The 17,991-nt window shown below is 31.2% G+C and overlaps 2 protein-coding genes across 2 annotated transcripts; one reads left to right on the top strand and one right to left on the bottom strand.

Annotated features, from left to right (window-relative positions):
* Positions 1-13,893: 13,893 nt before the first annotated feature.
* LOC108326940 (photosystem I reaction center subunit XI, chloroplastic) lies at positions 13,894-14,907 on the top strand. Its single transcript, XM_017560568.2, has 2 exons — positions 13,894-14,193; positions 14,262-14,907. The coding sequence occupies exons 1-2, from the start codon at positions 14,041-14,043 to the stop codon at positions 14,751-14,753; spliced, it is 645 nt and encodes a 214-aa protein (XP_017416057.1). The 5' UTR covers positions 13,894-14,040; the 3' UTR covers positions 14,754-14,907.
* Positions 14,762-16,581, bottom strand: LOC108326942 (CRIB domain-containing protein RIC4). Its single transcript, XM_017560569.2, has 3 exons — positions 16,241-16,581; positions 15,536-15,652; positions 14,762-15,464 (listed from the first exon to the last, which is right to left on the bottom strand). The coding sequence occupies exons 1-3, from the start codon at positions 16,371-16,373 to the stop codon at positions 15,244-15,246; spliced, it is 471 nt and encodes a 156-aa protein (XP_017416058.1). The 5' UTR covers positions 16,374-16,581; the 3' UTR covers positions 14,762-15,243.
* Positions 16,582-17,991: the final 1,410 nt, after the last annotated feature.

Below are 17,991 nucleotides of genomic sequence, written 5' to 3' on the forward strand. Positions count from 1 at the left end.
AAAACGGCGTACAACAAAATTTTGCTGTTGGCGCTGTTGCGAGGAACCCGCAATAAACAACGCTCCCTTATTTATTATTATTTTTTGTGATATTATTATTGTCACCCTTTCCTTACATTATATTTTTCTCTGATATATCTTTTTAATATTATAAATATTTTATTACTTATTAATTGTTTTCAATTTTATAACTTATTTATTTTGTTTACTTATAACAAATATTTTCGATATTTATTTTTTGTATTAATGTTATATGTTATATTAATAAATGGTGAGTACAAAAGTTTAAACCTTATTAATAATGAAGATTAATTTGGTATTTTGGAGTTTTTAAAAATGTTATTAAAGTAGTTGTTTTTATTGGTATGTGATGTTAGAAGTGTTATATACTAAGGATTAGAGAGAATACATGATAAATGTTTGATGTGATTTATAGTTTGGTGGTATTAAATGCATATTTGTATTTAGCATTTTCTTATAACTACATTTTTTTTTTATAATATAACGTTACTCTAAAAAATTACGAAGAATTACCTTCTTTATTTTCTCTGTCAAAAGCTATTTTACATTGTTTTAGTCATCACAAATAGTTTAATATTATAAATTTATTAATTTTAATAATAATTGTAAATATTATATATATATATATATATAAACATAATTTGTAATATATTATGAAATATTACAGCCGTACTTGTTTAAAAACAATTATTGCTCTCTCTTTCGTCAATGATATATTAATGCGTTCAAGGAAATAAATGCACCCATAACAATACAATGTTTTAGGAACATGAAAGGGTTATTTTGTTTTTTGGGTTTTTCCTGAGTTAAATTATTAGTTTATGTGCGGTAATAAAATCTTAATATTGGTTAATTTTGATATATAACAGCATTAAAAGTACAAAATATTATCATAAATAAGATATTTTAATTTTATAAATTATCTAAATCACATATTGTATCGTACCTAGTGGAGATCAAACGGTTAACATTCACCACTGTTCGGTCCATCCACTCAGGTCAAAGATTGGGTTGCAATTGAATCAACATTTAAGCTATTATTGGACCAATAATCCAGCAGAAGATAAAATCAAAGATATCTGATTAAAGATATTCATAAAGCTGTTTATGAGCAACCGACCAGATTTTAAGCTAAGTTTGTTTATATTTTATTAGGCCGTGATAACCTATAAATACAGGGCCAAGGCTACAAGCCAGTTACATTCCACTTACGTTCAACTCACAATTCATAACACCCAAACATTCAGTAGTGATAATTCTTCATTGAATACTCAACCAAGAGTTGAGGCTCTTCAAATCAACCGCCTAACTTGAGCGTCGGAGTATCTTTTGCAGGTACCTTCCCCCAAGAGCACGAAGGCAACCGATCGGCTCAGACTGACGTGACCGAACGGCCCAGACGAAAATCAACTAGACAGCTCCGACAGAAGAAAGGCAAGCAGCTCAGGCGATCCCAGCTTTCAGATGGAAGGAAGACGCATCAGAACAGGTTAGTCTCTCAGTCCCGTAAAAATCTACCGAAACATTTTGGCGCCCACCGTGGGGCCGAGAGCAAGCAGAAGACGCTCAGATGGTGACCACGAGGAGCATGGACGGACAACAGAATACCAGAGATTTGATAGCGCATATGCAAGCACAGATACAAGCACAGGCAAGAACCATACAGGCGCAGGCGCAAGCACAGCAAAAGATGCAGCAAAAGCACGCAACGAAAATTGCGGCGCTAAGGGCAGAACGAGTCCATACCGAGCGGTCTGCCTCAAACCACGAGAATGGAAACGAGGGAAGTCGTAATCGACAACCATCCCAGCACACCAACCCGAACGGTCGAGGAAGGAGATGGCCTTCGCCCATCCAAATTGTTCGACCAACCAGCTTACTCCCTTTTACGGCGACCATCATGCAAACTTCAATGCCAGAGAAGAATCCTCCAGTATTTGAGAGGTATGATGGCTCAACAGATCCCGACAATCATCTTAGGATCTTCACCAATGCAATGGCGTTCTACACGAACAATGATTCGATCATATCGAGAACCTTCTCCTTATCGCTCAAGGACGAAGCATTGGAGTGATATAACACTCTTCCCCCAAACATAGTGGATTGCTTCACCATTGGAGAAACCCTCTTTAGAAGACAATACGCCTCCAATCGGAAACAAGAGATAACACCAGGGGAATTGGTAAATACTAAACAGGAGAAAGGGAAAACTTTGAAAGCCTTTATGAAAAGGTATAATGAAGTCGCACGGCGAGTTAAAGATGTTAATCACACTTATATCATCAGCAACCTGCCTTCATGTCTATGGCCATGATATTTTGCTAAAAAACTATATGCGCGACCACCAAAAATAATGGATGAACTTCAGGAAAGGATAGCTGAGTTTGTTCGTATGGAGGACATGAGGAGCTCAAGGAAGAAACAACAGCAGGAAGCTTCTACAGGCAGTAGCGAGAAAGGTAAGGTCCTTCGTTCGAAGGATTTTTCCCGAACGCCCAAGTTTACTCACTATACAACACTTAATGCGCCGAGGGCAGAAATTCTGAATGAAGCCCTTAATGATGACCTCATCTCGGTAAAAAATGTTGTTACACCTAGAAACGCGGATGGAAGGAAGCATTGCCAATGTCATCAGAACCAGGGACATACTACTCAAGAGTGTGTAACACTAAAAGATGACCTCGAGAAGCTTATCCGAGAAGGTCATCTCCGTAAGTATGTAAAGACAGATTGGTCGCGGATAAGAAGTTCATCAAGGTCTCCACAAAGAAATATTGAACGACCACATAGAAAGGAGGAGCGGAAACATAGGCGGGGTCGCAGCCGCAGCCATAGCTCTGACCGCACAATCCTGAGGCGTATCGACTAGAAGATATGATGAAAAGTACTTCCTAACGTTAGGAATGCGACTCATCTCGAGTTTACATTAGTTGAATTTTGATGTCATGTTTTATTTCAATTAAACTATTTTGACAAGACTTACGTGTTTACACTTTTGGTATGAATAAAGCCAAAAAGTTTCTTTCAATCACATATGTTTAGTCGTTCAGCCTCATTGTTATTCAGTCGTTCGGCTTCACAGTACAGGTGACAGGACCATGCAGACCACTTGTCCAAGAGGAGGGCAAAAGCTGAGCGGTGATAGAAGTTCTCAACGAACTGTCACTCTCATAAACAAACCCAGGGACGTTATCCGAAAAACACCTAGTCCAAACTGACGGTGATCAGAGTTCTCAACGAACTATCACACTCGTAAACAAAACCCAGGAACGTTATCTGAAAAACACCTGGTCCAAACCGAGCGATGATAGAAGTTCTCAACGAACTGTCACTCTCGTAAACAAACCCAGGGACGTTATCCGAAAAACACCTGGTCCAAATCGAGCGGTGATAAGAGTTCTCAACGAACTGTCACACTCGTAAACAAAACCCAAGGACGTTATCTGAAAAACATCTCGTCCAAACCGAGCGGTGATAAAAGTTCTCAACAAACTGTCACTCTCGTAAACAAAACCCAGGGACGTTATCTGAAAAACACCTGGTCCAAACCGAGCAGTGATAAAAGTTCTCAACGAACTTTCACACTCGTAAACAAAACACAGGGACGTTATCCGAAAAACTTCTGATTCAAACCGAGTGGTGGGGAACGTTCTCAGCGAACGCTCACTCTCGTCCTAAACCGAGCGATGGGGAACGTTCTCAGTGAACGCTCATTCTCGTCCTAAACCGAGCGGTGGGGAACGTTCTAAGTGAACGCTCACTCTCGTCCTAAACCGAGCGGTGGGAAACGTTCTAAGTGAACGCTCACTCTCGTCTTAAACCGAGCGGTGGGGAACGTTCTCAGTAAACGCTCACTCTCGTCCTAAACCGAGCGGTGGGGAACGTTCTCAATGAACGCTCACTCTTGTCCACAAGTGTTCGACCACTCGGCTTCAGGTATTCGGCCATTCGGCCTACACTTCTCGATCTTCCATGGCCTCAGGTACTAAGTTCATTTTACATCCACTACTTAAATTGCCCGGCCCAAAGAAGAAGCAACGACGTAAAGCACATGGAAAGCAAGCTCCTCCCTACAGGGAAAACAACCTTCCTCAAACTCATAAGTCCTATAGTTAACCAGGCTAAAGCCAAGCGCTTAACTCGAAGCTCTTCAATCACACGTCTAACTTGAGCGTCAGAGTATTTTTTGCAGGTACCTCCCCCGGAGCACGAAGGCAACCGATCGGCTCAGACTGACGTGATCGAACGACCCAGATGGAAATCAACCGAACGGCTCCGACAGAAGAAAGGCAAGCAGCTCAAGCGATCTCAGCTTTCAAATAAAAGAAAGACGCATCAGAACAAGTTATAGTCTCTCGGTCCCGTAAAAATATAGCGAAACACATATTATGTCGATTAGAAGTTTAAAGATGTTTCTTCATTAAATGTATAATAAATTGTGATATAAAGGGGATGAAGTTGAATTACCAAGATGAAAAAAGTGATCAAATTAACGAGAATATATATATATATATATTCTTTAAAATCATAAGAGATTATTAACGGGAAGATATAATAAAAGAGATAAAAAAATTAAAATAAAAAATTTATAAAAGTAACTTTACCACCGAATATATCACTCTTAATTAGTGAGAAGATATTATGCAAGAGATAATTGTTTTTTGTTCACTAACATAGTACTTCAAACTCGTAGCTGCGTGCACATTACATTAGCAAAACTAAACAGTAAAATATTATTTATTATTATATAGTAAGATTTGAATTGAATATGACACAAAATATTCCTCGTATTCAGTTGAGTCAAACTACACCCACTTGTGGAAAGTATAGACCAACCAATCGTGGTAACGATTGATTGAAACGTGATATATGAACAAATGTTCCTATGCATTGAATCAAAGGTTGTTGTTCCTTTCACCCAGATCATCAAATCCATTGGACTATGTTTATGATTGGTTTGTGTGATTTTTTACAGTAAAAAATGATGAACTTTGCTGAGACTCAAAATTCAAAATGGGTCAACACGGAGTGCAAAGGGTTTTCATTCTAGCAAGCAAGCATGATGTGTGGTTTTGTGCTGATTTATGAAAAATTAATTTGTTGTGTACACATCCGATTATTATAGCTAAACTATTAGGATGTAATTTGGTTTATTATACTCTATCACTTTTTTTATCTATCTAGTTATAAGTTGATCTATGTTATTTAGTCATAAGTTGGTTTATACTACTCAATCACAAATCGACTTGTTTTATATGCTCATAAGTCGATTTGTTTTTATTTGACCATTAGTGAATCTATTTCTACTCAGTCACAAATTCGTTTGTTTTTTCTCAGTCATAAGTCGACATATTTCTACTCGATCATAAATCGACTTGTCATATTTTAATCAGATATTATTTTTTAACTTAGCATACTATGAATATAGAAATTTGATTATGAAGTAAATTGACCACTATATCTACCTTGATTTCTATAGAACCCATAAACCACCGTAATTATTTTATAAATAACAAAACTATCAAGATAAATAATTTACGTTCATTATTACAATATTAACTTTTACATGATACACGTTACTAAGTTGAATTTGCACCTAGAGTCAACAGTAAAAAAGACAAATATTAAGAGAAGAAAAAATATAATTACCACAAGAAAGATTAAAAAAATTAATAATATTCATATTATATAGTGGACTCCCTAATTATCTAATTTAATATATTGTTGTATATTATTTCAGTATTTGTCATTTGTGTGATGGGTTTTTAAAACTATTGGTGTTGGTTTAAAATATTACTATCTTAACTTTGATAAAGGTAGAGATTTATCAACTTGAGTTAAGGACCAACTGAGCAATTAGGGCTAATTTGAGACAAGTTAACTAAATACTAAGTGGAGCAACACCAGCATGTGCTCAGATCAGGTCAAGTTGATCCAAGCTTAAACAAGAGAAGAATTGGCTAAACTAAGGTTGAATTGAATCATCTGAAACCCTAGTTGAGCAAAGTCAGTCTAAGCCCATGTCGAAATGGACTAAGCCTATATGCCATTGTTGAGCTGAGTTAATCTTGGATGAGATTGAGCTAAGTCAATCTAGACTAAGGTCAAGTGAGGTCATCCCACACACAGGAAAAGTTAGGTCAATTTGAGCCATGTTGTGCAAAGTCAAGTCTGGGTATAATTGAATCTTGACGTCTTAGGCCCCGATTTAGCCTAGTGAGCATATGTAGGACTAGTTAGAGTTTAGATTAGGTGTGACCGAGATCACTAGGCCAAGTATGAACATGTTAAGGATGACAATACGGGTTGCCCTGCCTGTTTCAGCCCATTCCACATTTCTCGCAAATAGTAGATTTGGTCTGCCCTACATAAAAAATACATGCTAGTTTATCTAACCTACCCTTAATAACATTTGACTTGTGAGCCTACAAAAAAATCCACATAAAAATTATTTATTTTATAATTTTTTCCTTTAGTTGCATATACAAGGGAATAACCTATTTTTTTATTCAATTAGTATAAATAATAAATTCTATAAGTTAATTTTGTAATTAAGTAATATGCATAATTTAATAGTTTTTAATTTTTAAGTATAGTCTTGGTAGAAAATTCATAATAAATGTATATAACTAAAACAACAAAGAAACTAAAATTCAAGTAAGTCATAACAAATTTTCGAACCTTGTTATTAAATGTTTCTCATGCACGACTCTAATTCCACCTTTGTTTTGTAATCTCCCAACAATGCATTTAAGTTTTGATTTTGCTTTCTTTTTTATTTTTGTTTACCTTCATTGAAAAATAAAAAGACCTATTATGTTTAGCATAAAAACTATATCGTGTAATATTAAGACAAAATTATATGTAACAACAACTAAGCAAGATAATTGGATAAGACAACAACCACGTCAGTCAATTTACATGAAAATTAAACACTCAATTGATAAATATACACTTTTTTATTGTTTAATAGTCTACAAAAATTTAATAAAAACTCAATTGAAATATTTTAATTAAATTAAAGTCTCAAAACTTAAATTAAGTCTTAAACATAATATAAAAATAAAAATAAAAAATATTTAAAAAATAGAAACAATATATCTTAACTATATCTTTAAAAATATTTAATTTAATAAAATTAATATTTATATTTCTTAAAATATAAAATACTATTATAAAAACAAAAACAAAAAGAAAAAACCGTATAATAGAATTTGTGACAGGAAAAACATATTTTAAAAATCTAAATAAATTTTGAATTCATCAATAGAAAAAATAAAAAGTTATGTAGTTATTTTTTTTAAATGAAAAAATAAAACCATCAGACCAAAAGTGTCTTAATAATTAAAAAAAAAATATGAGTACAAAAATAAACCATCATAAACATATTTATTTTCGTTTTCATATCCAATTTTTTAAAAAATCAAATACTAATTAATAAAATCAGGAACTTGAAATCCTAGTCAGAGTGAGTCAGCGCCAACGGTGAAGTGTGACTATGAGTGCTTAGTCAGCTACTTTCAATATTTTATTAAACAAAAATTAAACTTGTCTTGTCAAATCACTGACTTAGACTATTCATGTTCAATCTTTTCGCTCCAAACTCGGAAACTTCGTATTTTGTATTTCTTATTTTACGCTATTTTTAAAATATGTTCATTACATCATAAAGACATTCATTTTTTTGGTACATTTAAAAGAGATGAACGTGACCCATTTCTTGATGTTTAATAATCTTTCAGGATAATATTTGTTGAGAAATAAATTTTAGACGAAAAGTTGGTAAAATTAGAATTGTTTGAATTAAAAAATATATATAATATAATTTGAATGAATTTGAGATAAAAGTTTATATATATATATATATATATATATATATATATATATATATATATATATATATATATATATGATACAATGGTTATGATAAACTAAAAATATTTCAATAGATAAAATTATTTTAAATGAATATTCATAGAAATTTGTGTTTTTTTTATACATAATATATTTTATTTATTTATTTAAACATATGCAGATACATTTTTATTAAATAATTAAAGAATAGATGTATTTTTTAGCTATATTTACTTATATATATATATATAAATTTTTTTATCTATTTTTTATTAATAAAAAAGGTTTTTTTTTTGTAATATTCGATTTATTAATTAATTGAAATACTTAAAAGTCAAAATTGTGAGATGACTTCTTACTTCTAAAATAGATCATCCTAGGTTTTTATATAATATATATAAAAACTGGTGTTTATCTAGAATATGCAACAAATATATTTTAAATTATTGATTTATTGGTAGAGATACCTAGAATTAATTAATAGTTCATTATAAAAGATTTTTTTATTAATATTTTATTTGAGAACTATCAATATTTATTAAATCTGTTGATATAAATTTAAATATAAATAATAAAAATTAAGTTACAATAAAATGGAGTTATTATTTAAAATGAAAAACATTAAAATTAGAAAAATAAAATGAAAATTAAAAGAGATTTATAGAAATAAATTTCAGTTGTAGAAGACCGAAGCCGTAGGGCTTTGTCGCAGAAAGTTTTATGCTCCAGTTTCGTAAATAACCGAGATAGTAGAATGTATAGGCTTATGTTCTTACTGAACTGAAACGTAAAAGTTCGCTTTAATTATAAAAGTATCACCGCGTTTTAATATGCTTCGTTTTTTAAAAATCAAAGCATATTAAACGCGTTTAAAAACTATTTTTTTACTGATCAGTTAAAAAAAAAAAACAAGTTCACTGTATAACTTTCATCAAAGGAAAAATGATGAAATATCTAGGAGTTAAAGCTTAAATTTAAAAGGAAAGACTAAAGCAAAATACTTATTAATTAAATAATTAAAGTCTTATCATTTTAAGATATCATGCACTTCAATGACAAAACAGGTAAAATACTCGTTTTAAGTTTTAAAGAAATAATGTCTCAAAAAAAATTCTTAGTACTAATATTATTTTAGTAAATTAATTATAAAATTATGCTTTGAGAAAAAACTATCTTTTTTTAGTATTCATATATCTATATTCAATTAATTATAACTTTACGTTTGAAAATGAAATTTAATTAAATTATTATAATGTTAATTTTGATTAATATTAAAAATGATATTTAATGAGTTATTTTTTTTCAATTAATTATAATTTTGTGTAGAAAAAAAGACAATGATTAGTTATTTTTGTTTTTTTATAATAATTTTTATTTCTATCTTTTTCTTTTATCTTTATGACTTCTTATCTACTGATTTTACTCACTGTTTCTCATTGTTTTATTATATTATAAAGTTCTTTTTTATCGTTTTGACGAATTTCATTCGTTGAATCTCATGTTGGTGTGTACCGATCTTCTTATTCTTATTTCTTATTAGTATGTTTTCTTTCTATCTGTGTTATTGTTTTATTTTATTTGTTGAATTTGTATTATATTAGAAATGCATTTCTTTTTGCTCCATTTTATTTTCTGTACTTTTCGATTCACGAGCTTCAATATATTTTTTTTTGTATATAATTTGTTGAGGAACTGAAATTTTTGTTATGATTGAATTCTAAAAACATTAAATATGTCAGGGTTTAGCATTTTAGTGGATAATAAAGATGAAACATTAATGAAATGAGCAATAAACGCGAGTTGAAAGGGAAGAACAATGAGAAAATTAAACGAAATTAATTACAACAATTTTATAGATAATTTTGCATAAAAAAACTTGAAAAATATATTTTTAAATAAAGCGTTTCATGATGAAAAAATACATGGAAGAAGTAAAAAATAGTAGTAATATTTATCTTAAAAATGAGAATGAGTCTTACATTGTATTTCTTTCAAGATTTGTTCTCTTCAAACAAGAAGAAAAAAAAAGTGACTCTCCCATTTGTACAAGATGATATGTGAAGAAATGCATGTGCCAATTATAGTAGAAAAACTAACAAATCACGAACAAAATCCCTTTTGTTATTTCACAACATTTGTCAATGAAATCTCTTTCTATTGTTCAATGCATGATTCTCCCTTTAACAATTAGTCAATTTTCTTCTTAGTTTTTCTTCAATTCCAATGTTAATTTTTGTGAACATTGCAATTCCAATAACAATAAAAAGAAAATAAGTTTCAATCTCTAAATTAATATCATAAATTTTGAAAATATCTTTCATACTTCATTTATCACTATAACAAATCATCTATCCAATAATGGAATGATATATATAACACTATTTGTCATGTAAAATAACAATATTATTATTGAGTTTTGAGAACTGAATTAATGCATTTCTTAAATATAAATACTGAGTTTTGAAATAAAAACTAAAATTAGAACCGCATTATAATTTAAAAATGAAAAATATACTTACCCCTAAAAAGAAAAAATACACTTTAAAGTACTTTTTAAGAAAAGGAACTTAAGATTTCTAGCAAACAAGAAAAACATCATTGAAGGATAATTTTCAGAAAATAAAATTAAACGTTATTTAAAAACTTCTGACAGAGATAAGTAAGATAGAAAATAGAGAAGAGAGAAAAGTATTATTTATGCGAAAAACACAACCTGGACTCTCATACTTTCTCGAGTGTTGTCATCACGAAAAGATTCTGTTTTAAGTTCCAAATTTCTATGCCATATTTTATTATTATTATTATCATTATTATTAAACTATCATTTTGCATTATTTTAAAATTATGTACTGTACCATATGGACCGGCCGGTCCGAAAGCAGTTCCGAGACTTAGACAATCATTGGTGTTTCTCCCATCTCTTCCCTATAGTATGGGCGGACGACTGTTGCGTAGATATTCACCTCACACGCTCTCAACCGTTCGTTCCTCTCCTGGTGAGTAATGTTGGTTTACCATACGGGCGAGGGATCAAGACCGACCGATTGGTAAATCAGGTCGTTAAGACGAGGATTAAGATAAATAAGGATTAGAGCTATTGGACTGGAATTGGGCCGTGATTAACTTTTCACTAATCCCAAGCCCATAGCAAAAACTATAAATACAGGTCAGAGGTAAGTGGTAGACAGGTTGCATTTATTACGCATTCATTGCTGTTTCATCAAATTGCTAACAATTTCGGTACTGACTTTGGTATCGGAGAATCTCTGACAGGTTCCCCTGGACGACAAAAGTAGACATCGAAGTTTGGAGCGAGATCAGATAACAAGAAGACAAAAGGACAAATTGTAGAAGCATTTAATAACTTAGCCCCTTTCAATCTTTTCCTTTCTTAATCCGAAGCTTCCTATTTTTTATTTATTGTATTACCTATTTTAAAATATTTTCATTAAATGCATATTCTTATATCCCATCTTACAAAACATTATTCAACACTTTTGAATATTATTAAATCTCTTAAAATTTATTGTGTATATAAAAAAATATTATTAATTAAGTATTAATCATTTAAACTTATCAAAATTCATCTTTTAATCACCATGAACAGTTGTAAATGTATACTCAATGACTTTTTTTTACTGTGTTTCAAATTATGTAAGGAAGAAAATCACAAGAAAACAAATCAAAAGTAAAATTTTTCGCCACTTGTAATGTACCGTGAAGGAAAGAATCATAAAATAGTAAAATGGTCGGCTACTTTTTTTCTCTATAATTTGGAAAACTTTTTTTTTCCGTGACTGGAACTTTCATCCGTGTGATGCACGCAATGTTATTTCATTTCTTTTATATTAGTTTTCCTTTTTTTTTTCTTAAATTTATCATATGCAAGTTATAATTACATAAATATCTTTATTGCCTTTTCTTAATGAAGTATGAAAACGAAAAGAATAAATGAACAAATCAATTTATAACTAAAAACATGCTGAAAATTTAAATCATGAAAACATGAGAAGTGAATCATCATAATTTCATTGTTTTAAAATTTGTGTTGATTAATATCAATCATTTGTGTGACTTGTGTTTATGTCTTTTGTTAATGTTGTAAATCTATAATGATTTTTTCTTGAAAAATTTATTAGTGGTATTAGAATAGATAGGTAACTTTAGTAATTTATTCAAATAAATATAAAAAAGATAATATATCTAAAAATATTTTTCTCATATAAGTATATTCTATTAAATTTTGAGTTGAAATAGTGTAATATTTTAAATTTTGAGTTGAGAATCTTGTTGGTATTATATTTGTTTAATGATTTCTTTTCCAAAGATTTATCAAGGTATTAGAAAACTTTTAGACATACTTTATTGTTATAAATGAAAATTTTGAATATGAATAATGAAGTTACCTAGTTTAGGTATACTGATGAAGTGGATGACCTAATTGCTTATGTGTAAAAGTTGATGAAATGAATGAATTGTTTTGGATGGTGAAGATAATGTGGCATAACATAACAATCAAACGTTGTTGTCACTAACTTTGTCTTTGCTCCCCTTCCCAAGAAAGCAGCCACAAGAAAAACAAAATCATAAAAATGAAAAACGTTAGACCGACAAAGTTGTAGGAATCCAAAAATTAAAAAAAGAAAAATGAATTTTCTGGCATTGAAGAAACTATGGAGTATGGAGCAAGTCTTTGAATTATTGCTCACACTTTTGACTCAGTCCTCATCTTTAACTCCCATCACCGGATAACCCACTGCTTTCATTATTTGACCCACATCTCCTTTTCTTTTCACTTTAATTTTTACTTTATCATGTTTTAAAATATATTAATATACAACTGTATAAAATCATAATACTAATTTTTTTTTCTAACTACGTGATACAATCATATCATTATTATTATTATAATGCTGGATCCGGAATTAAAATCACAATTTGTTTGTCTTTATGGTGTAAAGTTTTTTTGTTATACATTTAATTAGCTATAAAATATAATAAAAAATTGTTAAAAAACGCTTTTATATGACATTGTGAAAAGAATATTAAACCAGTTTTAAATTCACTCCCCCTCTTTAATAAAAAATTGATAGAATTGAACTCCGTATTTTCCAAGCTCACAAGGCAAACAACATTGATGCTTTTTTTCTTCTGCGCCCCTATAATCTCTAACTGCACCTCAATCATTTCCAAAATATCATTTTATTTTACAAGAGTGACTTTTAGTTTGTTTGACATAATATTTTACTGTTTTTATTCAGTCTAACATAATATTTAAAATACGGTCTTTATTGAGGCTTTTTTTATTCTGAAACAACTCATTTATTTGAATATCAACAATTTAATATTATGATTATTATTTATAATGATATATCATTTTATTATTATTAACTATTATGTTATTATATACTTGAGATAAATATTATTTTAATAATAAATATAAGTTTAAAATTATTTAATTTTATAAATAAAATTAATATTCTTCAATAAATACTTATTCAGTATTTTTTTTATATTCACGAAAACTTTATTTGTTCTTACGCAAACAGTGTATCTTTTGTAGGAATTCTCAACCACAACAAAAATTTATCCCGACCAATAAAAACTTGGAATTTTTGAAATATGATTTCTGAAACAATATTTCTAAAATAAAATAATCAAAATAGGATTTCCAAAATAATGTTATTGAAACACATAAAATGCATTCCAAAATAAAACTTTCAAGATAAAGAACGAGTTTCTTTTGCGAAGGAGTTGTCCTTCTTTTCTCTTCTTCCTCTTTAACAAGCAGTAATTGTGAGATGATATAACAGGAAGGGTAGTTTAGTGATTCTATCTTAGAAAGGAGTGTGGTTAATAAGAGTGGGGTGGAGAAAGAAAAAAGGAAGTGGAAGTTTAGTCTGTTGAGGTGCGAAGTGATGATGGGTTGAAAGAAGCATGAAGTGGGCCTGGAAGATGGGCCCGGAAAGAGGTGAGGAGAAGATAAAAATATGAAGATTGAAAGGTTGGGTTTTGGATAAGGGATAAGGTTTTGATATGCATATCAACCAATGGGATGAGAGGGGGTTCAAGAGCCACAAGCTTGATGTTGCAGTGAGAGATGAAAGTACTTAGCCAGTTCAGTTCCTGAATTGGGACAGTCTCTCTTCTACAAACTCTCTCGTCATGGCAGCTTCTTCTCCAATGGCAATCCAACTCAAGTCCTCCTTCACTAGGACTCTTGTCTCACCCAAGGGTCTCTCTTCCTCTTCTCCACTTCCCCTCTACCCTTCTAGAAGACACTCCACCTTCACTGTTAAGGCCATCCAATCAGAAAAGGTATTCTCTTTTTTAATATTCATAATAATCAACACATTCATTTTCTCATTTTATCGATTTCCTGGCAGCCAACGTATCAAGTCATTCAGCCCATCAACGGTGACCCATTCATCGGAAGTCTCGAAACGCCGGTAACATCCAGCCCTTTGATCGCCTGGTACCTCTCCAACCTCCCTGCTTACAGGACCGCAGTCAGCCCACTCCTCAGAGGCATCGAAGTGGGCCTGGCCCACGGCTACCTCCTCGTGGGCCCCTTCGTGAAGGCCGGCCCTCTCAGGAACACCGAGTACGCGGGCGCAGCGGGCTCGCTCGCTGCCGGTGGGCTTGTCGCGATCCTGAGCATCTGCCTCACAATCTACGGGATCTCATCGTTCAACGAAGGAGACGCATCCACGGCCCCTTCCCTGACCTTAACGGGCCGCAAGAAGCAGCCCGATCAGCTCCAGACCGCCGACGGATGGGCCAAGTTCACCGGGGGCTTCTTCTTCGGAGGCATTTCGGGTGTTATTTGGGCCTACTTCCTCCTCTACGTCTTGGACCTTCCTTACTACATCAAGTGATTTGTTTCTCTCTCTCTTTTATTAATTCATTCTCTATGAATGGACAGTGAATGAATGAAGAGTTATTTGTGCAATAGAGATGCATGTAAATGATGATGTATTTTATGACTCTCAACGTGTCACAAATGCTAAATTCTCTCTCTTATTCTTGCCATTTCTTAATAGCTTTTGCTATTACATATACATGCATGGATGATGAAACCCTAACTTGTTAACACGAACTCTTCAAGACTTTAAGTATTACAACTTCGTGGATTTATAGGATCGAGAAAATTAAAATGAATCATGATTAGTTCGTGGCAAGGTTTGTGTTTTATTACTTATTTTCACATATTGACGTTGGTTTTAATTATAAATTTACATAGAAACTCAACAAGATAGTAAATTGAAGCACCAATATATATATATATATATATATATTGTGAAGGATTGATACATGAAGTGAGATTTCTAGTTTGACATATAAGAATATTCTTAAAAGGGTGGAATACTAATTAGGAGATGACGATGATGTTTGAAGTTTTGGGTGTTGGAGGGCAGAAGATTGAGATGATAGAGAGAGGAGTTGTGGAGGAATGAGAGGATCCCATCCTTTAATGGGATCATTAGAAGTTGCAATGCCATCCCAACCGATGTGTGTCACGTGCTGCACATCTGTTGGACAACCTATTTCCATGTCTATTTCCACCTCTTCGTACTCATCTTTCTCCACTGCACATCGATACAACTTTTTAACAACATTATTGAATCAAAATCCGCAGATAAATTATGAGGTTACGCACCAAACAATTGAGAGAAGTTCTTGAAACCCTTGAAGAGTCTGTTGAAGCCATTGGATAGGTTATTCTTCATGTTTTCACCAGACAAAGTCTCTGAATCCTCAACACCTTTTGCTCCTTCTGTCTCGTCCCATGCAATTATACCAACCAGATAATAAGATACAACCGATTAAATAATTAAAAGACTTAAAATTAAATTTTAAATCTAATTTAATTCTACGAAATTAATTTATAAAAAAAATTTGTTTAATATTATCTCTAATCAAACTAGATTTTCACACAAAAATTTTAAATTATACAATTTATTTAAAATTAATTTTAAAAAATGTTTAAGATATCAATTTTTTATAATTTTACTACTGGGTCACTTATTATAACAAATAAAAATATGACACTCAAAATATATACTTACTTAAATTTGTAATATTCATAGAAAAGTTCCTTTTTATTTGTAAATATAACAAGGTAAATTATGATATCATAATAAGTTATCATTAAAATTTATTTTTCTATTAATTAAACTTAATCCAATATGACTTGACTAATAAATTTAATCTTTTATGTTTTACTTTAGTTATAGGAATATTAGTATTTATAATCCATGCAAAATTAACTCTATACCTCCATCATAGAGAGAGAGAGTTTTGAATGATGAGAATGGAGAAATAGAAATTGTAAATAAATTGAGAGAGAGAGAGAGAGAGAGACTTATTGAAGGAGGTGATGGATTGGTGTATGGTTTTGATCTTCTTGTGTGAGGAACACCAACAGCAACACTGGCCTCAGAGATGCAACCAGCAGAGAAAGGAAGAATCACAAGCCTTTCCATTCTTTGTCTCATTGTTCTTTCTTCGATCAATGCAACCTTTGATCTTAGATTTCACAACAACAATATATAGCCCTAGCTACCCTACTTCTTCTTATAATATAATAATGATTCACACACCTTAAATTCAATTTCCTCTCAACATGTTATCATTACGTATACAAAGTCAAGCTACATCTTATAAACAAATCCGTTTGGTGAATGAAAGTGACATACACACACATACGCAAGATTCATATATATATGTGTATATATGCATTTTCTTTACACCTTTTCTTTTAACCTAATATGTTGGGTTGCATCATATGCAATGTATTCCATTTCCATTCACTTTATGTGTCTCTAACGAACATCACCTTCAAAAAGTTAGTTTGGTTGAGTAGTGAATGACTAAAGCCAAATCAAACACTATGAACAAAATAAATATAATATCACATCATAATTTGCTCCTCGTAGACTCATTTTCTTCACTTACCTCTCTTCTACAATAAGTCATCGATTATATATCTTTTTGTTTTATAGTTAGTTGTAGTGTACATTATTTTTTTGTTGCAAGAAAAATAAAAGGGCATTATCCATGTTTTTTATATTGCTTGTTTTGGACTCGATCTAGATGTAGTGATTCCCAAGCGAAGCTCCGAATGAATCTTGAACTCGTGGCGATGGAGCCAAAATTGATATTTCTTGAAAACAAAGAAGAATGGCATCATTGATTGTAAGAATTGAAAGTGGATTTGTTGAAGGCAGGTTGAGTTGTCTCTCTTCATACTAAATTTGATGTGAGTTCATTAACGGAAGCTTAGCAACTTAATGAAGCTTTAATCAATTCTTACTTAGGGATCAAATTATGTCACAACCTTCCCTACATTAAACATTGTTGAAGTTCCACTCATTTTCGAAATCATTTCAAAGTTTATTTAGTAAAATCGAAATATTAAACCTAACATACTCAATTATGAAGTTATCTAAATAATATAACAATTATACAAACTAGTGTTGTCAAAGTGGATTAGAACCTGTGAGCCAACCTCATCCACTATGGATTTTTACCGAGTTGGGTTAAAAATTAATTAAAATTTTGATACGGGTCAATTTGGAGTCCGGCTCACTAAGAACTTGACTCATTCGAGTTAAACCTATGGTGAGTCGAATTGACTCACAAATCCAACTAATTTTTATAATATATATTTTTTGTTAGGTTAGTCATTTACAAAATATTAAATAATTACGTAATATAAAAAATCTACAAATCTATACTTAATAACTCAATTTTTATGTGGAAACAAATTTGAATCGCTACGAAGCCATTAAAATTTTTGTTAAGGAGATTTTGTGATATCTTTGTATGAATAAAATTTTATGTTTGATTGATAATAAATATAATTTAAGACCTTGTCCATTTATTTAGATTTGAATTAAAAATATTTTGTTTTTTTAATTAAAAAAACTTATAATTAAGTAAGCCAGTAAGTCAATCTATTAACTTATCAACCCAGACCGGATTGGATTCAATTTTTTTTTATTCATTAATAAGTGAGTCGAATTAGGTTGGCTCACTAAGTGACTAACATGTGATGGACCAAGTCGGATTGAGTTAGATAACCTATTTTAATGTATTGTTATTATTATTATA

This window comes from Vigna angularis, chromosome 2 (assembly GCF_016808095.1).
Source record: "Vigna angularis cultivar LongXiaoDou No.4 chromosome 2, ASM1680809v1, whole genome shotgun sequence".
Classification (NCBI taxonomy): domain Eukaryota; kingdom Viridiplantae; phylum Streptophyta; class Magnoliopsida; order Fabales; family Fabaceae; genus Vigna; species Vigna angularis.